Source organism: Ursus americanus, chromosome 20, assembly GCF_024610735.1.
Source record: "Ursus americanus isolate L20-20 chromosome 20, mUrsAme1.1.p, whole genome shotgun sequence".
In the NCBI taxonomy this organism is placed as follows: domain Eukaryota; kingdom Metazoa; phylum Chordata; class Mammalia; order Carnivora; family Ursidae; genus Ursus; species Ursus americanus.
In genome coordinates, this window is record NC_142146.1 from 8,269,427 (window position 1) to 8,295,345 (window position 25,919).

Here is a 25,919-nt window from a genome sequence, read left to right on the forward strand (position 1 = left end):
AATATACCTCGAACCTCTTTCCAAATATTAGTGCATAGTGAGTGGTCTACCTCATTCTTTCACACGTCCTTGATGGCATTGACTTTGTTTCTCTTTCTGGGCCATTGCAAATACTTAGGAATATTCCTGTGCACATATGTTTATGGACTTGAGTTACAGTATCTGTTGTGATCCTTTCCTAATTGTGGAAATGCTAGATCAAAGGATATATCGTCCATTCTGAGTAGATTAAGGCCAAATTGTCCTTTGAAAGCCTAATTTAAGTTCCCACCAGGAGTGTGTGGGATTACCCATTCCCTCACCCAAAATGATGATAATCAAATATTCAGTCTTTGCTGACCTGTGAGTAAATAATGGTTTATCGATTCATTTCTTTGATTTGCATTTCTTTATGAATGAGGATGAACACCTTTTTGCAAGTTTATTATCTATATGTCTTTTTTCTTCCCTATTCATTTCTTCTGGATGTTCTACTGTGTTATCTTTTTCAATTCAAGGAAATGAGGACTTTCCCCCAAATTTATGGTATATCTTTTGGCCTTGGTTATAATCATTTTGGCCACAAAGAAATTTAATTTTATATAGGCAAATGTGTTAATCTTATCCTTTATGGCTCCTGAATTTTATGTTATGCTCTTAGAAAGATCTCCCCGTTTTATGACTGTGAGCCATATTTTCTCCTAGTATTTTAATGGTTTTATCACTATACTTAAATCTGTGACCCTCTGGAATTCATGTTGGTGTAAGGTATGAAGTAGTGATCCAGCTTTATTTCCTTTTCCAAGTGGCAGGGCAGTTGTCTCAATACCATTTATTGATTGATCCAGCTTTCATACCCCTCTTGAAAATGACATCTTTATCTGGACTTGACATTAAACATTCCACTCAGTAACACTGGTCTCCCAACCAGAAGCTGGGATTTGGGGCCCTCCACACATCTTACTGGAAGCCTCATGGGCTGCCTAGTAAAAGTCAGGTATTGAAGGGTAAGGAAAAGAAGCAGAGGGATGGGTTTAGAACCCTCTGAAGATGGAGTGGTCATGGCTGAGGGTGAGCACTCCAATGCTTTGACCCCAGCGAGTAATGTCACTGGTGCTGTGAGCCGACTCCTCCCATGCCCTCTCTTGTGTGAATCTCACTCCATCCTGACACCCACCACGCATGGTTACAGTGTAGCTGAGCCATAAAAGTGCTGAAAAGGGAGAAGAGAAATGCGTTTTCTAACAGGTGTCTATGCTGTTTGCCTAAGCCTTTTAATAAACAATCGTATACTTTTTTCTATCAAACCTTATGAAGAAGCCCTCAGCAGAAACAACGAATGTAATTAAAGATGGTCTAGAGTTTCCTTTGCCCCCTCCTACAGAAGCCCCGAGATCTCTGCCCTCAGCTCTGTGGCTTGGGGAGCCTACTGTGCAGACCCTGAGCCTGAGGACTCTTATGTACAAAAACCCTAGTCTGATGTGCCAAGAAGGGGGCGGGGCGGGTACTCTAAAGAACCTTAGAGTTAACTGTTCATGGCTGCCAGTTCACTACCAAGGATGGGAAATGCCAGACCTACTCCCAGGAAGAGAACTGGAATGAATGCCCTTCCCAAACCTTGGGTAGCAAGCCAAGGCTCCTTTCTTCCCCTCTCCCGCAACATGGTTTTGCCCCCTACCCCCACCCCCTCCATCCCCCTGGCAATGCCCTCCATGTGCTTTGGAGCAAGAGGTTTGTGTAGAAAAGGCTCTTCTTGATATAACTGGTGTTCCTCTTGTTCTCCAATTCTGTGGTGGCCTGAGAGGAAATTTGCCTCAGGGCATTTTTAGTTAATAATTCAAGCATCACCTGAACAGATCAGTTGAAGTAACAAAGCACTGTTGCAATCATATAGCGTCCTTGCGTGTTCCAAGGACACAGCTGTCCAGAAGAATTCTTTACTAGTGGTCTGAAGAATTTGCATTAATCTAAAGGCAAACTCTCAGAGAAGCTGCGTGTATGTAGGAAGCGGGCTGAGGATTAATGGAACCCTCCTCACCCATTGCCCACAGCCCAGCCTTGTTCTCTGCAGCACAAATGCTAAGTCAGTAGCTTGCTTAAGAGTAATCTCACCCGTCTCCCTCTTTTCTGTCTTCCAGTAGTACCATGAGGCCTTTTCTGTACTGTTAGCTCAGAGAATGCTTGCAAAGTGTGGGTTAAATATGCTAAGAAAGTAATTTTTATTCTCAGGTTTGGAAAATAACTGAGCCACTTTTGGCAGATCTTTGATGTTTTCAGATTGGCTAGGGATAGACTTTCTAGAGCCTTATTTTCCAGGCTAACAATTACATAAAGTGAAAATGTTGTTTAGTATATAAACGCATTGAGAAAGGACTGGACAGATACACACTGCACTAAAAAGGGGGGCATCTGGGGAAAGGAATGGGGTGCAGGGAAAAGCGAATAGCTGTCTGTTACATATCTGTATTCTTTACAATGAGAATGTGTTTTTAATACATAATTGTGTAATAAAAAATTAAGTTTCATTCTAGTCACAGGCGTGCTTTCTGCTGTGGCCCAAACAACAGAAATAACTCAAGTCCTCTTCATTATGTTCACTTACAGAGCTCCTCGTGCCCTGCCTTTTTAAAACACTTTTTTATACAGAACTTCTTGCGAGTTTAATTTTTCCAGCAACCTGCCTGCTTGCTGATTTATAATGAGGGACAGAGTCCTTACTAGGACCCCAAATCCCATTCCCCACGTCTAAGGCACATCTCCTCACAGGTCACTTGCAGTACTGGGTGAGGATATACTGCTTGGTGAACTTCAAGTAGAGTCAAGGAAGTTGGAGGCCATGAAGGCTTTTTCTTATGGTTGATGCTGGACAGGAAGAAACACCCACACTCCCTGGAGAGAGCCCCTGTAGAATTAGAATCTCCACACGCAGTCTCACCCTGTCAGCCCCGACAAGGTGATCATCACATTTGCAAATTTACCTACCCTGTTGACTTCCTGTGACATTCACTATTGAACCAGCAAAGTCCAGAATTAACTCTGGATCCTTGACTCATGTTCACTTTAACCTCCCCCCTACCACCAGAAAAAGGAAATACCCATTTAAAAGGGAATACCTCTTGATTTCTTTTTTTTTTTTCTTGTTTTTTGTTTTTGGGGTTTTTTTGTTTGTTTTGACAAACTAAATTGTCTGTTCTTCAGTGGCTAGGGACACATTTTTTGTGTGTTTTGTTTTGCATTAAATAATGAACAGAGAGAGCTTGACCTTCCAGGATAGAAAATTAGCTAGTTAACCTTGGATATTAAATACACCACAAATTAAGCTAAAATACTTCAAATCATTTCTAGAATGAGGCAAGGCCCAAAGAAGTAAGACTGTAAATCAAGAATGAGGTTGGCTGGGGGCGCCTGGGTAGCACAGCGGTTAAGCGTCTGCCTTTGGCTCAGGGCGTGATCCCGGCATTATGGGATCGAGCCCCACATCAGGCTCCTCCGCTATGAGCCTGCTTCTTCCTCTCCCACTCCCCCTGCTTGTGTTCCCTCTCTCGCTGGCTGTCTCTATCTCTGTCAAATAAATAAATAAAATCTTTAAAAAAAAAAAAAAAGAATGAGGTTGGCTGAAGATACCTAGCCATTCATTCGCTCTTTACAACCTCTTTATCACAAGATTAGATTCAGCTACTACAAAGACATAAATAGGTTTTCTGATTAGCACACAGCATATGGATTAAAGTATAACTTCCAGATACTGAGAATCCAAGGGGTAACAATGCCACACTCACTCAGTATTAATACTGCAGTAAGGCAGACAGCACTTTTATTTCTATTTCCTATTATTAGAACTCACTTTGGATTGCATTTTGCTGGTGGGTCTATAGGGACTCTTCGAGTTTCTGAAAATTTTAGTCATTCAACAAACAAAAACACTGTGGTGTAGCTCTAAAATATACTTCTGTACCACAGTGAATTCCAGACAAAATATGACCCCAAGAAATGGGCCTGGGAGGATGAGAGTAGCTAATACAATTGAACATTTGTTTTTGCGTAGCCCGTTTTAACAATAACAGTAGCCACTCTGTATGTGCCAGGCAGAATGCTGTAGCTTTACCACAGTTATAGCTGATAACAGCCTTTCATGGTAGGTATTATTATCCCAGCTTACAGCCAAGAGAGAGACAGAGCTGATATTCAAACCCTGGCTTGTCTGGCTCCAAAGCCTAGGCCCTCAAATAACCAATCAGACGATGGCAACAGTATTTGTTAAAACTTCAGTCGCAAACTACCTAGTCCTATTGTTTTTAATAAAATTCCGTGATGTGCTTAATCAGGCATTTAAACGTTTGCTCTCATTTAAACCTCATTGATACAATATGATACGATAATAAGGACATTAGTTTGTCTTTTACATAAAAGTAATAATACTGATTTTTTTTTTTTTTTCATTTTAGCCGCCAGCTAAATACCTCCTTCCAGAGGTGACGGTGCTTGACTATGGAAAGAAATGTGTGGTCATTGATTTAGATGAAACATTGGTGCACAGTTCATTTAAGGTAAATCAACAAGGAAAACAATCTGTGATCTTTGTGATTCCGTCACAGTGGTATTGGAAAGGAAAAACAAAAAGGATGACATTTTGTGGTTGTTGGTCTGTGACTTCACTGTGCATGAAGAAATCCCAAGAACAGTTGCTTATTAACTCTGGTGAACATTAACTCAAGTAGTTGAATATTACATAGTTTGGGGGAAAATGCTGGGCTGCCAGTGTCACTGAGACCTCATTCTTACTTATGAGATTTGGGTTTTCCATCCCTCCAGCCCCTGCAGGAAAACTTTTCAGGTAGCAAAAGGCAATCAATGCCCCAGGACACTACTGTGTATTTGTCAAGGTAGCCAGAGTGCTGCATGTTTTATTGGGAGGGGCAGGAGAGGCACTGTTAAACTGTCAGGCAACCTGTTATCTTGGAAGTTTTCCCAGACCAATTTTTGAAAGTGGTCCAGCTCTAAAGAAGACTTCCAGAGTGACAGCATCTGGGCAGATTCAGCCATTTATTTTGAGCTTTTTGTGACAAGAGTTTGCTGGGGGTATTTTTACAAGCTTCATAGCTAAATGAGTGTCCATCCACCTGCATGACTTCCCTTCTGAAGGGGGCGGGGCTGCAGTGATGTCACCGGGAGCATCACACCACCGTCTTCCTTCTGTTCCCTTCCTCACTCCACCTCCCTGCCAGAATGACAGCAAAAATTACAAATTCCCGGAGGGCGTCCATGTGGGAACGGCTGTGGCTACACTATTAAGAAGTGACTTCGTGAACCATCTTTCCATTTTTTGAAATGAAACACGTTGTTTAAAAGAGGCAAATGATGAAAAGGTTTGGAAATAGGGGATTTGGTGTGTTGGGGGGAAGAAGAAGGGTCCCGGTCCTATTTTCCCGTGGGGTATTTCTGGAGATGAAACTGCTCCACTATCACTAGCCAGTTAGACCCCATTCCTCCTTTTACCTGCAGCCCTCAACTCCTCTTCCTTTGCTGAGAGATGTGAAAGGCACCATCCATGATGGGGTATGTGTCTCACATGAACCATAGTCATTCTTTGGCCATTGTATTGGGAAGTGGAGGAGCCATCAAATTGACCTGAAGACCTTTCTGTCGGAAACATCCTCCTCGTGCCTGCTTTTCACTGAACAGAAGCCTTCCTTAATAGGACCAGGCCAAGCAGTTGTCTGTGAGTCCTTTGGGAGAGTGGAGAAGATGCCACACTTAACTAGCAGTGGGAAATGGCCTGTCTGGCCACTGGGGCCTGGAAGTGTCACCTCTTTCCCCAGCACCTTGAGGGCCCTTCCAGGATTGGTCCCGTGGCTGCCATGACCTTGTGCCCCAGCTCAGCTCTGAACAGCACTGGAAGCCTTTTCTCCCCTGTGGGCAAGTTACTTAGGACTTTTCAAATCCCTCGGGAGGAAAGCCCTTTGGAGCAGGGGTCATTTGCCATTTCAGCCTACACGGCTTCCTCCCAGCGCTGGCCAGACTGCCTGAGGTTACGGAGTGTTCCTGCCTCCAAAGGCAGGGCCTGCTCAGAGGGCATTACGCCACGAGCTGATGTGAACAGCATCTCTTCATCTCTTCCCTCCCTGGCCTGCCTATATTTGCGAGCAGAATAGTCTTTGTGGTGTGGGGTTTTTTTATTCAAGTGTACTTCACATACAGAGTTGCATTAGTTCCAGGTACATAACATAATGATTCAACAGTTCTATACATTTCTCCATGTTCATCAAGATACTTGTACTCTTAAACCCTTTCATCTGTTCACCCATCCTCCCCACCTCCCCTCTGGCAACTACCTTTATCGTATGGTTTTTAGTGTTCTGGGCATTTCAGAGGCCTTGGCGAATCTGAAAGCTGTGAACCTCTCTCCTTGAAAATGTGCAGCTGTACGACACACAGGCTCTTAGACCCAGGTTAAGAACCATGGCTTGGCACGGCCTCCTTGACACCAGCACGTGAGAAGAGACAGGCTCAGACTTGCTCTGAACTGGTGAACGGTTTTTCTCTTTCAGCGTACTCTCTGGAATATGATTTCACGATCTGCTAATGCCTTTTCAGAGTTTCTTCTTTCAATCTTGGGGGTTTTAGCATGATTTTGTAGTTTAGTTGTAGAATGATAAAAAACCGAATTCATCCTTGGCCTTCCAACCACAGGAGTGAATAAATTGTACTCTTAAGCCTCAGGTGCTCTCCTGAGTGCTTAGGAATGGTTCTGCAATCTAGTATCTTCTACATATTTTCAGTTTACTTATCAGAGAACAATGTGTGTGGGTACAGTGATGGGCTTAAAGGCAGATCCCAGTTCAGACTCTGACCGGAGACGACGTACCGCACACCCCTCTCTGGACCCCTGCCCAGTGTCCACCACACATGTGCTCTCCTCCCTCTCTCTTTCCTACTTGTCCCAGGGGTTTGCATTCTTCTAATTCTCTTGGGCCTGTTCGTTAGAGTAGTTTCCACCTCATTTATGAAATTCCATTTAGAACTGTATGTAAGCCCAGGATTGACTTATGCAGGAACTGCCGAAGAATCATATTTGGATTTTAAGTGTCATTAATATTGTTAAATATGCTGAAGTTTGTGGCTGTGCTGGGCATTGTGTTACTTAGAGCAGAGCAGTCGGGGGCGGGGGGGGGGGGGGACGGCGCTGGCTCTCCCCACTGCTCAGAGCAGGAGCCGGTGCCAGGCAAGGCTGAAATCACTGATGCTCAGGACCGAGGGAGCCATGGGCACTCTTCAGACCCATTAACTACAGCTGTGGAAGAGAGGAGACATCAAGGTCTGGAGGGAAGGAGGCTGCCCAAGGTCATGGCTTGTGGCCTCTGACTTCACCCCCACGTGTCTGTGGCCCTGTTTTGTGTTCATGTGCTCAGCATCTCCTGCCGAGCAGCCCATCACAGGGCAGGCTGCATCTGTGGGTTCAATACAAATCATTCTCCCTCAAGTAGCATGGTCCTCTGGGACCATCAGGCTCTCACCTCCTCCCCCTGGTGGCCCGCAGTGGTCTGCATCATCCTGGCAGGGCTCTAGGCAAGAGCTGGGGTTTCTGAGAAGTCCTATTCCCTGGCTAGGCCTTCCTACCCTTTGTCCTTTAGGCCAGGAAGATGATAGAGAGGTTGGACCAAGATGCTGAAAACGTAGTGATATTCAGAACAGAAAAAAATGTGCTTTCTTGCTTGTGTTTATTTTAAGGAACCAAAGCATAGCTGAACATCCTTTGCCTGAACTGTTTTTTCCAATAATAAAAACATTGGTCCCGGCAAGCCTTATTCTTAACTAAAGTTTCCAGTTTTATTTTGTTCTTTCAGATGTAGTAATTATCATTTCTTTTCTCTCTAGCCTATTAGTAACGCTGATTTTATTGTTCCGGTTGAAATCGATGGAACTATACATCAGGTAAGAAATCAAAGCTAAATCTCAGCTGCAATTAGCATTTTTTAGTGATTACATTTCCTATGAACTTACTTCTAAATTCCCATTTCATCAATAATTTTATGACTGAATCAAAAGGGAGCAGGCTTCGTAAAATAAATACAATGGTTTTCCGCTTTTTTTTTTTCACTCCGATGAATTTCTTTTATACTGAGTTTATAAGGGAAACTAAAATCTGTTTGTAGAAATTAGATGTGGTTGCAAGTTCAAATAGTTCTTTGATTTGATTCAGACTTTTAGAAGTTTCCATATCCCCCACTGGCCTAGCTTGATGGTCTAATTAACTTGCTCATGTAAGTGCTTTCGGCGACTCTCCTAGCAGGCAACAGGAAAATGCCACGAGTCACCCACTAATGGGGGAATCTTGGGAAGGGGTGTCTATTTCCAATGCCAGCTACTCCAGACTGATCTTGTCACTCCTACATCATGTTCTCCAGGGAATCTTTAGCAAAATCCCAACCCAAAGGATGAAGAGGGAAGGGTGTGTTTTCGGATCAGGAGGCAAATTTGAATAAAGATGCCCTAGTTAATTGGCATGCATCTTTGTTCTGATATTTTTTCTTGTTATCTACATGGTGCTTCTCCAGGAATAGCTTCATTTATGAACATATTGGAACATTGTAGGAAAACTAGCCTTGGAGGTTGAGGAGTTGGGGAGATTTTGTCAGGTTTTTCACAGGGATGGTCTGACCATCTTCCTTGTCAACCCCAGGGTCGTAAAGGGACAGTCTCTGGCCTGATATGTTTATATCCCAGGAAGGAAAATCTCTCTTGGTGCTTGAGCCATTTTAAATGGATGTCTTCCCTTAATGATGCCAGTCGTCTCTTTTGGCCCTTGAGTACAGGGTGTCAGAGTTGGTGATGCCTTGGAAATCAGCTGGCCCAACCACCTCATTGTCCAGATGGGGAAATGGAGGCTCAGCCAGAGAAAGGGTTGATTCAAGGTCATGCAATGGGAAGAATTAAAATGAGACTCCCAGTCTTTTGCCCCCTGGCCCACGGCTCTTTTCCTGATGCTCTAGTCCCTTCCCTCCCCTGCCAGGAGGTCCTGCAGGAAGGGGCCCTGAGAAAGGCAGCTTATCCCTAGTGTCTCCACACTTGATGCTTTTAAAAGCCATGAGGGAGCCAAAAGGCAGGCACTTGGGCATTTAACATTTGCAAAAGCATCAGCTGAATTAACTCAGCATCTGAGAAGCAGTTAGGGCTTCGTTTATTATCTTGGCTTCTGCTACAAAGTAATGAGACAAAGGAGAGGCTCCCTACCAGCATGGCAAGAATTAGGAGAGAAATCAATCCTTCTTACCTCACAACTGTGAGCATGACCCTCGGGGCCTGACCTACTATGGCCAGCCCATTCTCGAAGGAGCCACCCCAGCTCCCCCAGCCTCCCTCCAGACTGCGCTATGACTCACATGGTGGTAGATACTCCAGAACCCCAGGGCTGGGGTCAGAAACTCTCTCTCCTGAGGGAATGAAGCCACAGGCGCCAAGAGGAGGACCAAGGCCCTGGCGAAGGCCGTGGCCTCGTTCAAGTAATCCAGGATAGGCTGTGCAGGTCCCAATGGGCCTATTCTTGGTTACTTGCACGCGGACGCGGGCCTGGACGCCGGCATCCGGGCCCAGGACCTTCCTCCCTGCCAGAGGCACCAACAACCAGAGTTCCCAAATCAGTCTCCTGCCCTTTGCGTGTAGCAAAGCTTGCTTTCTAAGCAGTATTCCCAAGGAGACTGAGGACCACAGGCCATACCCATTCCGTGGCATCGAGGAGTCTCATGGGCAAGGTGGGGGCCTGGAGCTACTGCAGCCACAAGCCCTGCCCTCACCCCCACCCCAACCTCCCAGCTCCTCACAGCCCTGTTGGCACCCACCCCAGACCACCCTGCTCCTCTGGCCCTTCACTACACCCTCGGCCACAGACCATGCTTACCCGACTCTTTCAGTTAGCCCCAAGTTCCCACCAAGTCCTGGCTCTGTGCAGAATTCCTTTGCAATGCACAGAATGCATTCTCTGTGCAATATAGAGCCCCGCCTCCCCTCTGTGACTCTACAGGACAGACAGCCACAACATCTGCCATTCACAGCCCCACACCTACTCCCCCCAACCTGCCTTTCACACTTCCTCTTCAGCCACTTCTTCTATCCCCCATCTCCTCTAAAGGGCTGGTCATGAAGGGCTCGGCCATGCTCTGACACCTGGGTATTTTCAAGCCAAGTCTCATGCTCATACTGTTTCCTCAGCCTGGAAGCTTGCTTCTTATCCTTACCAGCCTGGTGAACTCCTGTTCGTCCTGCAAGGTCCAGGCCAAATATGACTTCTGTGATTCCTTCCCCTTGAGAGGGGAGTTAACTGTGCTTAATATATCCCTGTATACAACTTCCTTATGCATGCTTATCTTGATTTGTTTTTATTTGTATCTGCTCTAGACTGTGAGCTCTTCAAGGGCAAGGCCTGTGTTTTGTTCATTTTTTAGCTTCTTCAGGCTGAGCACAGAACTGGGGCTCAGTGAATATGAGCTGAATTGAATTTTAATAAGTTTGATTTATTTTAGGGAAGTGGCTAATTTCAAATGGAATTTATTCAAGTTTTAATTAGTTCTTCCCTCCTCCCACCTTCCCTATCTTCTCTCAGCAGCTTTGCCTTCTCTCCCATCTCCCTAGTCTCCTCAGATTTGTTCAGGTCTCCCAGTCAGGAGCACGGAGCCCAGCAGCCACTCTAGGAAAGCCTCCTCTTTGCCCCCCTCTGCTTGGAGCCCCCTCCTGTTGGCTGACTGGGGGCCTGGGAGTAGGCTGGCTTCATGTCCCCTGACATCTGTTTCTGTACCAAGCCCAAGCAGAGTAACCTTTGCGGTGTCAAGTGGACAGCTTCCCAAACTGACACGGAAGGTACTTCCTGCAGCTTTGCTGGGCCTGCACTCCCACCCTAGGCCTTCCGAGCAAGGCAGGTGCTCCAGTCAAGGGTAGAAGGTGGCAGCTGGAGCAGTCCCAGAGCTGCCGGGCAGTGGGCCGGGCCTGGACCTCCTAAAGGACAGCCCCCAGACCATGGCCTATGTTCACATAGGGCCTGACCCAGAACATGTGCCAAGGAACACATGTGAGAGAATGAGTCATTTCACACAAACGTGACACAACCCTTCCACTCACTGGTTCTGAAAATCCCTATGACCCACAGCACCATGGTCGGCTTCCCTTTCTCCCTTGGGAGGAGTGTCTGCACCAGACTCAGACCCAGAGCCCAATCTGAGGAGTGTGTGTGGCCTGAAGTGCCACCTCTGACTACATAGCCCTCATATAGTTGGGGTCTCCATGCCACACATGGAGCTGGGGCAGGAAGCAGTTACCTTCTCAGGAATTCTTCCTGCATGAGTGGTGGCCCTTGGCCACCGCCAGCGGCGGCCACGACTGACCGGCTTGCTGTTGCGACTGTTGCAGGTGTATGTGCTGAAGCGGCCCCACGTGGATGAGTTCCTCCAGAGGATGGGGCAGCTCTTTGAGTGTGTGCTCTTTACTGCCAGCCTGGCCAAGGTATGTCCTTCTCCCAGCTGGGCGCCCCCAGCCACTCCCCCCCGACTCCCTGTCTGTCAGACAGCCCGCTGTTAAGGTGGGGGAAGTGGTTTCTATGGTGACAGGTTCCCGCCCCAGATGGGATGGATGCAGGCCATGTGCATAGTACCAGCCTGAAAGGCTTCAGGGTTACCATGGTGACAGGGAGCCCTTGGAACAAATGCTCCGTGAAGTTGCTGCATGCAGCCACCTGGAGCTGGATGTCCACAGACCAGGATATCACGAATGTGTCCAGTATAACCAAGAAAAGGCATCTGCGTCTCCTCTGTTGACTGGCAGCCCACTGCGAGAGGCTTAAGCCTTTGTGTCCTTCATTAGCTTACACAGGTTTGGGGAAGGATAAGTGTCCAAGATTCACCCACATGCACAGGCTGGAAGAGGGTTCTGACTGCCCTAGTGAGCCCTGTGAGATCGGGCAAGTGACTTCACTTCTCTCGACTCCATGTCTTCTAGAAGTTAGGGATAATTCCCGCTACGTCATGGGGTGGATCAAATGAAATAACGCATGTAAAAGGCAAAGCATACTGTCTGACTCATACTCAGCAAGTATTCATGGAGCACCTGCTGCGCTCCATATGCCCCGCAGGCTCTGTCACGTGGTACGTGCTCCTGATGTTCATTGTTTAGTTATCATCATTGTTGATGATGACAGTTCACATGGTTTGGCCTTGTAGCTTGGCATGAATCTTTGACCCAGTGTCTACGCTGGCCCTAACCACATGGAGTGGTTTCTTTGCCTTCTTCTACTGTTAAAGGACCCCCCTCCCATATGGTTATGTCTGCCCTTTCTCAGGTGTTGCTGAGCCTAGGGGGGAGAGGCTAGGCCCCCACTCCTTGGAGGAGATCCTTGCCATGACCATCTCTCAAATCCTGACTCTGATGGGGCCAACACCATCTATTTGTGGGAGGCATCGCCAGTGTCACTGTGGGGACTCTGAAGTGGCTCCAGAGATGAGCTCTGGGGGGCCTGTGTTAGCCATCTGCTCATCTCCTGGCCTGCTGCAAGGACTCACATGCAGTTCCCCACCACCGCCAACAATTCCTAGCTCTCTTCTTCTCTGCATGCTGAAGACTCTGACTCCAGGTTCCCAGACATCCAGCTTTGCCAGACTGCGCATTCCAGGTTTGGGCCATCTCTCGGTCACGGCTGAAATGAGAGAGAACCCCACCTGCACAGCATTCTGCCAGGCTCATTGCCAGGCCTCGAAGCATGAGCTGGTAGAGAGGGAATCCAAAACCTAGGCCTTAACTTTTGTATACTAAAAAGAACATAGCCTCAGGGAAGACAGTCTTCCCCATGGGCGCTCTTTCCTGTGAATGGCACCAAGGCCAATGGTACTATAGCAGAGATGGCTCTCCTGGCAGTGCTCTGGGGTGCCGAGGAGCCTGAAGTGACAACTAAAGAAGTAACAAACAGGATGATTGCACCCGCCCAGGGTAGATGGAGAGTTGGTGGGATTGAGAGCTGCTACGTCGAGGGGAGGTTGGCAGAATTGAAACACTGTTGCTTGGCATTGTCCCCCGCACTCACTTAAGTATCCTTGGGCAGTCTCCCTTCCTGGACTGCTCCCACCTGCGCCTCCATCTGTCTCTGCAACCCTTCTCTCAGTGCTACTCCAGCCTGGCTCAGCTGCATCCCCTCCCAGGTGCAGCCTTCCAGCCCTTTCTCCCTGTGGACAGGTGGGCACTCCCCAGTTCTTGGCTCTGGGCACCACTCCCAGCCAGCACTGCCACACTGGCCCACCGCCCAGGAGCCCATGGGAACCATCCGCTGACTGTCAGAGACCTTCGATGTCTGCTTCCTCATCTTGGTTTCCTTTATTGATGGATTCACCCAGCAAATATTTACTTGGTGCCTAACTGTGTGTGGGGCTCTGTCCTGGGCACTGGGGATGCAGCAGAGAACAAAAGAGACAAAGCCCTGCCCTCATGAAACTTTGATTCCCCACATTCATCTCCAAGGCCTGGAGCCCCCAGACTCAGACATTCCCTTGAAGGCTGTGTGCCACCACCAGTGTTAACAATTCTGGGGAAATTAACCACTGTCTCCATCTAGAGTCAGCCTTCTAACACCCCAGGGCACTTGGCTGCCCTTACCAGCTGAAAACTGCAGTGCCCACCTGGTCGGCAGGAAATAAAGCCTGCTCCTGGACTCTGCTCCTCAGGATGTCTCCAGGGAAAGGAGGACATTCCCGCGGAGCCGGAGCTGCTGCCTGTAGCCCTGTGCCCTGCATCCCGCAACGTGCTGGCATTGCCCTGCTCTCGTGGGCTGCTGTGCATTCCACTGCTGGCCTTCCCCCCCAGGCTGGGGGCTTCCTGCCTCCCCTGCAGAATTGCTGGGCCTCATGACACCTGGCTGTGCTGGTCTTGGTGCTGAGGCGTGGCCTCACATAGGCCTTGGAACTAACACTCTTTTGCCTCCAGCCCCAGCCACTCAGGGCGGCCCAGTCCTTTAGACATCTTCATTTATGAAGATTTTCACTCAGGAATGACCCCTTTATTTCTTTATCCAATTCAGCCTGCTTTGGGAAAATTCCCCAGGCCATGAGAGAGGACCAAGAGGGGTGAGCCCCAACTGTGAGCTGGGCTCACACTCCTTCTCATAAAACTCTTGGACTTCAAGAAAATGAAAGTGGGTGTCTGGTACCATCCTGTGACCTTCAGGAGCTGGCCTGGCCCAGCTGCCCAGAGCACCCATATGGTCAGCGTGGCCTCATACCATGTGAGCCAGATTCAAAGTCGGCTCGCTCATTCAGTGATGAAACTGGTCTTTCCCGAGCCCCCACTATGAGGTGGGCACTATGCAGGGTGAACACGACAGACAAGCCCCGCACCCTGACCAGGGAAGAGCATATCCAGTAATCCCTGGGGGTGGTGAGTGAGCTTGTGAAGGAGACCGCTGTGAGGCAATAGTAGCCAGAAAGGGAGGGACAGGCAGGGGCTCCAGACGGGTGGCCAGGGAAGCCAAGACTGAAAGGTGAAGAGACAGAAGGAGAGGTGCATGCAGAGATCTGAGGAGAGCATGTTGCATGTGGAGGGAACACTGGTGCCGAGGCTCTGACCATGATCAAAGCCAGTGTGGCTCAGGTGATCAGCTGGGGCCAAGAGGTGGCAGAAACCACGTAGCTGCGGGTGTGCGGGGTATGGTGGGCCTCACTCCAGGGGCCACAGGTTGTAAGCAGGGAAGTGGTGTGATGGGACGTGTTTTCCAGTGGCTTCTCTGACAACAGCCAGGTGCAGGGGCTGCAAAGGAGATGCAGGGGGAGGAGGGCGGCTCTTTGGGAGGCTCACGCCGCCACCCCAGGCAGCGGTTACATAGGTTGGGATCAGTGCAGTGCCAATTTACAGAGAGGGGCAGGTGGATTCAAGATCCTCTTGGAGACGGAACTGCCAAGAATTCCTGATGGATTGGATTTGAGAGGTGAAAGAAATGGAAGAATCCAGGGTATCTTACACACATGGAAAGGAAAATAACCAGGATCCTAAAACACATCCAATTACTTAAATCCCTTTCTAGAAAAATAATGCAGATCTTGCTGCAGTAGGTCAGGGTTTCTGGGCTCTTTCAGGTGCCTAGCCTTCACTGCGACCTGCTTTTCAGTACGCAGACCCCGTGGCTGACCTGCTGGACCGCTGGGGCGTGTTCCGGGCCCGGCTCTTCAGAGAATCATGTGTCTTCCATCGTGGGAACTACGTGAAAGACCTGAGTCGCCTGGGCCGGGAGCTGAGCAAAGTGATCATTGTGGACAATTCTCCTGCCTCGTACATCTTCCATCCTGAGAATGCAGTAAGTGGCCCCAGAGGGAGAGAACACAAGGCCCCATCCAGTTCCACGTTTGTGCCCGCAAGCACCTGTTTCGGCTTTCTTGTCCTTCCCTGGGTGAAATCCCAGCTCTGCCATTTAGCGGGTACCTGGCACTGACCAAGTTATTTACCCTCACTGAGCTATAGTTACCTCGTCCATCAAGTGGGGATTCTAGGGTTGCTGACCTGTAGGATGGTTGGCGGATTGAGTGTGGCAGAGCATGAAAAGCACTTAGAACGCTGTCTGCGTTGGGTAAGTGCTCAGTGAGCCTGGATCTTAGCGTTTTTCATGCTGTTACTGAGAAGGGTTCCGTCAGTCACCCTGGAGCTGGCTTCATGACTCCTATAGACTCAAAAGGCTTGGACAACCTCTTCAGCAGAAGTTCTTAAACAAGAATGAATAAAAACACCTCAGTCAAGGCCTTCAGACAAGCCTGCCAGGCTTTTCCGCCTCATAATGATGTCTTAAAAGTATACAGTGGGAACATTCCCTACATAAAACTCCCTGGAGCATGGCAGCCCTTAGTGCCTGCTCACTGGCTGCAGCCTGGCTGTCCGAGCAAGAGACAGATGCCATCCCGCTTCCCGGCCTACACCTCCATGGCAGGAGGGGCCAGCTAGGCCCACTGGTGACGGCCAAGCCCTCAGCAGTACCACCACACTGGTCCTCAGCTCAGGCAGCCCGCCCTGGACAGGAGGCTTCCTCCCCAGCCCGGGCTTCTCAGACTCAACAAAAGCTTCCCCAGGGTCCTTTCCTTGAAGCCAGAACTCTGTGGCTCCACTTATAACAAAAAACTGAGATCAAGCTAGATTCATTTAGTTAGTGCGCAATGATTACTTGAGTCAACATTCCAAATTTATTATATTTAAACACGTTCATTTTAGTGAGTTAATCAAATTCAACATAATGCATTTTGTCATGTGTCTCTAACAGATAAGGATTACTTCTTAATATAATCACAGTTCCATTATCGCATCTGACAGAACTAACAGTTTCTTAATATTATCTAATATCCAGACTGTGTTCATATTTCCCCATCATCTCAGAATGTTGTCCTACATTTGGGTTGTTTGACTCGGAATCAAACAAGGTCCAAGCACTGCTTTGGTTAATAATGTGTCTGGTAATTCTTGGATAATCTTAACAATTCTCCTTCCCCTCTCCCGTTTTCTTCCATCCTGTTGGTGAAGAATTCTGATTATTTGTCTTGCAGAAATTTCCTCTCTTCTGGATCTGTCTAGTTGCAGCCCATGGTGGTGTTTTACTGTGTTTTCTAACTGCCGTATTTCCTTTAAACTTGATTAAATGCAGGTTTAATTTTTCAGTTTTCTCAAGGATATTGTATACTTATCATGGTATCACATCAAGAGGCATATCATGTGAGGCTGTCCCACTTTTAAAGATTTTACTTTATTATTATTCGTATAATAATCCATACCCAGTGTAGAGCCCAATGTGGGGCTCGAGCCCACAACCCCAAGATCAAGATCTGAGGTGAAGAGTCAGATGCTTAACTGACTGAGCCACCCAGGCTCCCCTTTTAAAGATTTTAAATTGATCTATGGATTCAGGTGTTGTTAGCTGTTCCATGTTTTCAAATTCCCCATCAACCTTTCACCTAAAAACGTGAACAGCCGTTGATGATCATTGCCTCCATCAGCTATTTCATTAAGAATTACGAAATGGTGATTTCTAAATTCTATCATTCTTTCCATATTTGTTGGCTGGAACTTTTTTTTTTTAATCAGACTTGCACTCGTTGACTACTTGATTACCCTAAAGTCAGTTTGAATGTTGAATCAGGAAGTCAGGGTAAAGTCTTGGTTCTTTTTCTTTAATTCTTCAATCTTCAGAGTAACGAGGTGGTACTCTAACAACTTCCAAAAGTAGCCAGTGAATTTGTTTTAGGTATTAGTATGAACTCATGGATTTTTTATTGTTATAATGTAATCCATTTATTGTTCTTTTGGGTGCTCAGACGTTCACCTTTGGGCAGCGGACATCCCTTCGTATAACAATAGTCTTTGAATGCTTCCTGTTTTCTGTTGCAACAAGATGTTCCATTCTCATCTTGTCCATTTCTTGCCTCAGCCCTGGAATCAACCACTTTTCTATGGAGCCCAGTTCCTTTTAATGGAAATGGTATTTAGAGACCACAATTTGGGTGGATCCTCATTGTTACGGAGATATCCTTTGCTTCCAGGCCTTTATACTGGACAGAGCTAAAGTATACATATTTTTAGAATTAAAATTAAATCATAAATTCATATGGGTTTTTCCAATTCAGTGTTATAACAGTTTTTATTTAATTTCTTTGGTTTTTGTTTTTGTCTTTGTGTCTCCTCTTGTGCTGAAACTCTTGGTTCGTAAATATATTAACATCATTACCTATTTGACTCAGTCTATAGTACGTGTTTAATAGTTTCCAAATCGCTGTACTAACATTATCACTACTACTCAGACAACTGAATGCACGTGGGGTTTTTGGAGAAATGTACAGCAGAACACTATGGGGTTTTTTTTTTTTTAAGATTTTATTTATTTATTCGACAGAGATAGAGACAGCCAGCGAGAGAGGGAACACAAGCAGGGGGAGTGGGAAGAGGAAGAAGCAGGCTCCCAGCAGAGGAGCCTGATGCGGGGCTCCATCCCAGAACACCGGGATCACGCCCTGAGCCGAAGGCAGACGCTTAACCGCTGTGCCACCCAGGCGCCCCAGAACACTATGTTTTAAAATCACTTGACATAATTCTCTGTGTGGCTATGTCACCAGCTTTGTATATACTTAGGTTCATTTGTTATTGCTTTGTTTTCTTGTTTAATTTTATTGCAATTATGTAACATATTTCCATGATTCCAACATCAGAACTACCAACAGAGGTGGATTTAGAGAAGTCTTGTGTCCATGTCTGCCCTCTCCCTCATTCCTGCCCTTCCCCTACGAGGAGTCATTTTTTTTGTTAATCCTTACCTTGTTTATACTTTTTAATTATACAATGAATTGTTTTGTTTCTGAGCAGTCTTTAGATCTGTAAAAGGGCCCTAAATGCTACTTTTGAACTCCTTTGATTTCCCCCAGATTTCTTTTTACATCCCTTCTTTGCACCTCTGGCTACCACCCATTACCACCCCTCTAAAACTAAGTGTAAATCCTGTCCGGGCCCGTGGCTCAGACTGTCCTGAAATTTTATACTTCTGCTTTTAACTGATCACTGCTAAGGATGGGAGGAAATTCCCCACTTGCCTTTGCCGTGCAGCGTGGCACAGTGACCCCAAGTGGTGGCTTTCCTGGCCCTGTTCATGCGCTCCCTGGTGTCAGTAGCTGGCAGGTAACCTCTGGCTCCTGGTGAGGTATAAGGAGTTGGTTGGATACAGTGGAAAGAGCTTTTGAAATTGGCAAGTAGCACGGCTAGCTCTCCTATATTCTGTGCTCTGGCCACCTTTTCTGCTGCAGGAAATCAAACCAGGCCAATGCACGAAAACTGGCATTTAGACTTCACTTAAAAAGCAAAGACACTGAACTTTGCCTTCCTCCCAAACCAGGTAGCTTTGAATGGATCTTAGTTGGGACAGGAGAACACACAAGATGATGATGATGATGATGATGATGATGATGATGATGATGACGATGGTTTTTAGCTACCTGTCTTCCTTACCAAAGAAAAGATAAAAACTGCGGGGGCCAAGTCAGGCTAGGAGCTGCCCCCAGCGCCGGGTGCGTTCTGCTGCCCCCCTGCACACACTGTCTTCCAGGTGCCCGTGCAGTCCTGGTTCGATGACATGACGGACACAGAGCTGCTGGACCTCATCCCCTTCTTTGAGGGCTTGAGCCGGGAGGACGACGTGTACAGCATGCTGCACAGACTCTGCAGTAGGTAGCGCCGGCCTCGCCGCCTCCCGCCCGCGCACCTGGAACCTCCAGCCTCGGAGAGCCGCTGGCCTCTGCTCCCCGGGAGTGGCAAGTGAGGACACTCCGTGCTCCAGGCCACGGGGGCCATGTGGCCATACCTACCTGTTTTCTTTTTTAAGAACAGAAACAACTATTTTAAAATGAACTCTTTTAACAAATTTCATAAAGGGACATGCATTTTACTGGATTTGCTTTTCTTAAAACATACCAAAAAGAAAAAAATGGAAAAAAAAAAAAAAAGCTTGAGATCTATCAGACTTCCTTTCAACTGTCCCCCCCAACCCCTCCTCCAAGCAGACAACCTGTCCCTTTCTATCCCAGCTCGGAGCAGCTGACCCAACTCAGAATCTCTTTCCTACAGGATGAAGTGCCTTTTTGAATGTTATTTTAAGCTGAAAGTTAATTTTTCTACACAACATATTTCCAGACATATTTTAGTCTTTTATTGTCTTAGATTCTCTAAAAAGACGAATATGACAATTTTCTAGAACCTAGGGTGAGGGGGGTGGCGAGGGATGGAGGTGAGTCCTAGAAGCCTGCCTCCCAACAGGTGTGAGTGCTCTGACGCCCGGTGGCATGCTGCAGGGTCAGGCTCCCGCCAGGAGCCTCAGCAACTGTGGCAGTGTCTCCGTTCATTGCTGACCCAGTTTGGAATGTATCTGCGGTTGTGTGGCTCAACAATAGATACTTTTATATTATTACTCTTATTTCGGATGATGACCGTTACGTCCTGAGGTCACACTTTCCCCTTGAAAAGTGGCATCGTCACCTCTGCTTTCACACCACTGCCATACTTCTGTACGTTTTTCGTTCTGTGGTTGTCGTTCTGGGTAGAGCAGTTCCAAGAAACTCCAAAACCCTTTGATATTTAAAAAAAAAAAATCTGTTTATTGATTTTTAAATTTTTCCTTTCCAAAAGCTGGATACACATGGAGCTGTTTGGGAATTTTCTTTGCTGCTACCGCGCTGCCACCAAATGGAATTGACCAGCGGCTGTTACACTGTTCTTTGCCACTGTGCCTATGCTCAGAATCTGCTCACTGCTAAGCTGCAGACTTGGACAGGGTCAGAAACGTAGGTGCCCCCCCCCCCCCGTAGACTGCACCAACTGTATCCCGTCCCTGGCACGGGCCATGGGAGTTCAGGAGGGAACAAAGACACGGGGCCAGCACACCACACAGGCGTGGCGATCGTTCTAAATGACAGCCAACATCAGATACTGTGATGAGCTGACTGTGCTCCCTTGAGAACCTGTGGCCTCAACCAGCCACTGCACTGATGTGGCCCAAGTCCACTCCTGGTCTTCTTTTTTGAAGCACAGCCTATTTTCTGAGCCAGGGTTGGGGAAACCTGTCCAGATGTGGAACTCATTGCCCTGAGCCAGGGAGAGGCAGGGTGCCCTCCCTGGGCTGGGGCTTCCTTTGCAGCCTTTCCCAGTGAGCTGTTTTAAGCAGTGCCATGTTCCTTGTTTGACGAGACGGTCTATAAAGTATTGCGCTTAAAAATAATTTAAAAGAACCCTTCTGTGTTGGCACCATTGCCTTAGTCCTCTGTGGTTGGGCCTCCGCCAGAGTTCTGGTGGGAGCGACTGCCACTAACAAGTCTGCAGATGGGGGTCGAAGTAAAATTTTGTTCTTGCTTTCGTTCACAAAATAATGAAGCCAGCTGCCAATCATGTCCTCCCAACAGCACTTTGGGCTGTGGACTGCCATGCATTCAGAAGAGAAGTGTTCAGGGGTAACCGAGTGCCCCAGCATTCTGAGTATGCAGAACCCAGTAATCCCCATGCCAGTTCCGGTAGAAATAGCCCCACGCTAGGCATTACCACAGAGAACGGCAGTTACGTGGCAGATCTGCACATGCCCTAAACCTTGATTTGGAAAACTAGTCACTAATGAACCCGCTGCCTTAAATGTTCTTGAATGTTGCAGTCCAGTGTCTGTCCTGTGTTGAAATCCACACAGAAATCAGTCCTGGGGACAGCCTTCGACCCTCCCCTCTGCCCTCCTCTCTGCCGGCATCATGCGGTCTTCTCTGGTATAGGGGGCAGAGTACTTCAGGGGAATCGAACCTAGGAACAGTGTCCCGCTTCTGAGAGATGGAGTGAAGACGCGGGCCAGCTTGAGCCGAACACTGCACCTAGTAGTTCCTGAAACCGCGAGCGCCATTGCACGACCGTTGGGGATGGAGCCCGGTTCCAGCCATCGCAGACACAGAATGTCTTGGGGGAGGCCAGCAGCCCCCCTGAGCCTTCTGGATTCTGTGCACCTTATTTGACCACACTCCAAAATGCCATTTTTATTTTAACCCTTGATTCTGCTTTATGTACATAATCAGAATATCTATCTCTCTATATATATTTTTAATCATCTCCATGTAAATGAAGCAATAGAATTCTAACATAAGGCCAAGAAATAAGATGAATGTTTGGGGTTTATGTTTTTTAAGGTAAATACGGGTATTGTTTTTAATTATTACCTTTTATTAAATTGTGGGCTTTAAAGCCTAATGAAGCCTATTAGCTATTTCTCTGTGCTATATGCTTCCCATGTTACCAAAATATCCCCCCGCCCCGCCACCACACACTCTTTAACCAAAAGAAAAACCCAACCTCTTGAGTTTCTTGGTCCTTTGCGTACCAGGTTAAAATATAGTCTCCTGGACAGTATTTTTTTTATTAGGATCTGGGACAAGAGATCTTGGGTTGTGGACTCGGGCCCCTGTGATGTGATGACATCTCTGGCCAGGCCTTGGGTGGCGGTGCCAGGGCCCATCCGAGGTGGTCACTGCTCTGTCTTCCATTGTTCTGGAATCCTGTGTGTTGGTCTGTGGCTTCACCCATTAGCTGTTTGTAAACAATGTTATCTGTACCCTAAGGAGGAACACCGCTTGTCACAGCCGATGGTTGGTGGGGGAGCTCCTTTGACACTGCAGTTTTGATGAGGTGACTTTGGAGACGTGAAGAGGCCCTGATGACACTGATTTGTCATGGTTGCAGCATTTGAACTTCTAGTATAAAAAAGAAATCTGTAAATTTATAAACTGGCAACACTTTAGAACCCTATATTTTAAAGACGGCTCTCTAATAAAATCTAGAACCACACAGCCCTATATGGTCAAACACTCGTGACGTTTGTGCCTCTGCTTTTAAAGGTGCTGTGATGGACAGTTGGCATGCCAGGGTTCGAGAGGGGTGGATGGCTTGAAGTGCTTGCAGTTACCTGAGCAAAATCTACTGGCTGCCTCTGGTCCTATCTCACTGTAAAATTGATGGTGTCTGTTCCTGTCCGTTTTCCAGGGAGCTTCTCTGCAGACTAACACCCCCCACCCCCCACCCCCGGTAGTGGAGATTCTGGTGCCTGGGTAGTCGTGGATTTCTGTTGGACATTTGAATGTGACAAACAAGCCAGCATTACTTGGGAAATACTACATGTGGAATGTGCACGTTTCCAGGGGCGAGCATTGTCAGTCTAGAGGTTTGCAATGATTTCCTTCCTGCCAAAAATAAACACGTGAAACTGCGCCCTCTTGTGGATGGACTGCTTCTCCAGCGCCAGCGCCTCTTTCCGCTATTTGCTGTCTGTTCTCTTCGCCTGCACGGCCTCACGCGGGCGCCTCCGGTCTCCTGGGGGACCCGCTTCTGCAGAGCTGGGGTGGATGGGAGCAGGGCCGCAGCATCACCGGAGCCACCGACCTTGACCCCAGGGGAGGCCGGAAGACCATCCTGCTCAATGTGAGGCCCCCTGGCAGCGTCTCCACAGACTGAAGCGGTGCAGCTCACTCTTCCTGCACAGGGATTCCAGCCCTGCCAAAGGGCTTCCACGTGCAGTCTGAGAGGACCGCAGCCCCCCACCCCACCCCACAGGAGCCACCAGCAGTGTGTGTGGAGTATGGTACCAAAACCCAGAGCCCATGGGCACGCTGGCTGAGATGCTGTGATTACCAGCCAAAGCATGGCAAGGGATAGGAAGAGTAAAGATAGCCAAGACAGCTTTCTCAGAGTGGGACATCCTCCAGGCACTGCCCTCAGCCCAGCCCCTCTGTACGTAGAGGTGAGAGGGGCAGCAAGTGCTCCTGTGCTAGGGAGTCATGGCAGAGCCTTGAGCCTGGCCACACCACTCTCAGGACTGTTGCTTCGTGGTGATCCCTAATTGGGATTACATCACCAGTGTCAGCAATCTCATTAGACCGGTCTCCCCATTTCATGGATGATAAAACTGAGGTCAGTGAGACAATTCTTTGCAGTCTCTGTTCTATCACAGGCTTCCACCAGGCATGTGTACTCGTCCTGTGTGGGTCAGCCCAGGAAAAGTATTTACCCAGAAACAAAACGCCCAGATCCCCCACAGCTAGTTGTGCCATGCCCCTAGGTTGCCCTCTCCACAGTGGGGCAGCTGTCCGGCCAGAGAAGCCTCCCCAGATTTCCCCCTGGTTCTGTACTCCTAAGCTGTGTCCCTCTCTATCCATGTCTCTCCTTGGCTCTGCCCCTCCCCGGCCCTCTTCTTTCCCTCCTTTCACCTTCCTGGCATTGCCCCCATACCCACAACTACTTCACGCCTCTGCATACAACCAGACAGACAGCTGAGAACCGTGAATGTCCATAGATCCTCTGAATAGGTGGGAAGGAAACATACATCATCAAGAGGTCACTTATTTGGGACGGGGGCATACTGAGATTTCACCTCCGGATGTTTTCTTGTTTGAGCACATATCATCTGTGTTGCGGGACCAAAGAATGAACAGGAAGCCAGGGAGGGGAGGGGAGGAGTGGCTGGGGAAAGCCAGCCTGGGAAGACAGTCTGTTGAGCTAATGGATGGGGGGGGGTGCACTGGGGGCTTGTGGCAGAGTCCTCGGAGTAACTGGAATGCTTACATGGCAGATTTCCTGTGCTGGGGCTGCCCGTGGGTCAACAGGCTGCTCAAGGCCCAGAGCTGCAATTGGAATGGTCAGTATCCTGATCTCCAAGGAGAATATACTGGACCCACCAGCACTCAGGAGGAGGATATGGGGTCTCCAGAGTTTTCCATTCCAAACTTCCATTACAGCTCCATCTCTTAGCTCAGTGATTCTTGGCTGTGGCTGCCCATGAGAATCACCTGAGGGCTCTTAAAAACATGGATCCCTTAAGTTCACTCCAGACCATTTAAACCCCAAACCCTGAGAGTGGGCATCACATTTTCAAGTGCCTCTGATGACTCAAAGTTTCAGCAAGGGCTGAGAACACCTCTTCTGACTGGCAATGGAGGAAAAGGAAGTCCCCCAAACTGTTTCAGGCCTGACACCCAGGTATGGCAAAGAGGCTATGGGCTGGGCTTAGGGGAAATGGCAGGTATTGCTTTACCTGAGAGATCAGCCATACATGTTCATTGCTAAAAGGTCAGGAAACCCAGAAAATTATAAAGAAAACCCCACACGGTCACTGGGAGCCTTTCCCAAGGCAGGGGTGAGAAGGGAGACCTAATAGGATCCACACCCAGCTGACAGTTCCCTGCTTTTACATTGAGGGGGGAGCAGAGTGGATGCCCCCACTTCACATGGGAGCACTGGGTCACACTGCCTACCAACCTAACCAAGTCTTGTCACCCCCCACCCCCTATCCTGGCCCAAGCCGTGTCTCCATGGGGTGGGTGCACGACTGGGAAGGATGACACATCCCCAACTGTGGGAACACAAAGCAGCGGCACCTTCTTGTTTGCAGGGACCTAGGGCTCTTTTCTGGGCTGTCCTTGGACTCCATTAGGCCCATCAGAGTGGTGGCCCAGAGGGCACAGCAACAGACTCCACTTCCTGGGCCCTAGCATTCCCACCACGGCGACTTCCAAGGAGCCGCTCTTGGGCCCGGTGACCGTGTCACTGCCCCTCCCGAGGCCTGCAGCCAGATGTGGGGGGCCCACTTGGGCCTAAGGCTGCTCTCCTGAAAGGCGTGGGGCCGGGAGGTTTCCAGGCAGTGGGATCCGAGACCCCAGTCAGGCCTTCCCCCCACCCCCACCCCCACGCCCTGTCCACTCTCCGGAGGGTCGCACCCGCTGCAGGACCTGGTCTCCTCGAGGGGCGGTGTTCTGCACCTGTCTGGGAGGGACTCTGATGAGAGCTGGGACAGCCCCTTGAGAACCCAAGTTTGGGGACCTTGGGGGCGGGGCCTGAATGGGGCGGGGCTGTTTTCCAGCGTGCCCCGCCCACTTCGGGCCACACCTACGCCTTTGTCAATATTGACACGGAGCGGGCTGGGCCTTCCGAGATAAGCCCGGAAGGAACAAAGTAGCGACAGAGAGCCTGGGAACCTGCCAGGCGAGGGTGGGGTGGGCCGCAGGGTCCCCCGGGGCGGGAAGAGGTCAGTGGGACGAGGGGGTCCCACAGCCAGAGCGGGGCTGGCTGAGCAGGAGGAGGGAGCGGCCGAGCTCTCTTTGCTCTGGTGGAGGAGGGGGGCAGAGGCTGGGCATCCCCTGGTCCTTGTAAGACCCTAGTTGCCTGTGAGCAGTACCCTGGGTCTCAGTTTCCTCTCTCTGTGTCATGGATGTGATCCCATGAGCTGGAGCTTGTCCACACCAGACACAGAGCAGTGCTGCTTAGTTGCCCCCTCCCCGCCCCGGACTGACCTGGGGCCCACTGCCTCGGATCACAGGTACAGGGTGGTGCCCGCCATTCTGGAGTAGGGCAGTCGAGCCCATCCAGAGTCTTCTGGATTCCAGAGACTC

The 25,919-nt window shown here is 48.7% G+C and overlaps 1 protein-coding gene across 5 annotated transcripts in view; it reads left to right on the plus strand.

Moving 5' to 3' along the window:
• The window catches only part of CTDSPL (CTD small phosphatase like), a 116,819-nt gene extending 94,074 nt beyond the window's left edge, over positions 1-22,745 (plus strand). For 4 of the 5 annotated variants that reach the window (XM_045798243.2, XM_045798244.2, XM_045798246.2 and 1 more), the window contains 5 exons: positions 4,425-4,526; positions 7,855-7,911; positions 11,377-11,469; positions 15,110-15,295; positions 19,067-22,745. In XM_045798243.2, the coding sequence (XP_045654199.1) occupies positions 4,425-4,526; positions 7,855-7,911; positions 11,377-11,469; positions 15,110-15,295; positions 19,067-19,192 (564 nt within the window). In that variant the 3' untranslated portion in view covers positions 19,193-22,745. The other variant, XM_045798247.2, reaches the window with a different exon arrangement.
• Positions 22,746-25,919: the final 3,174 nt, after the last annotated feature.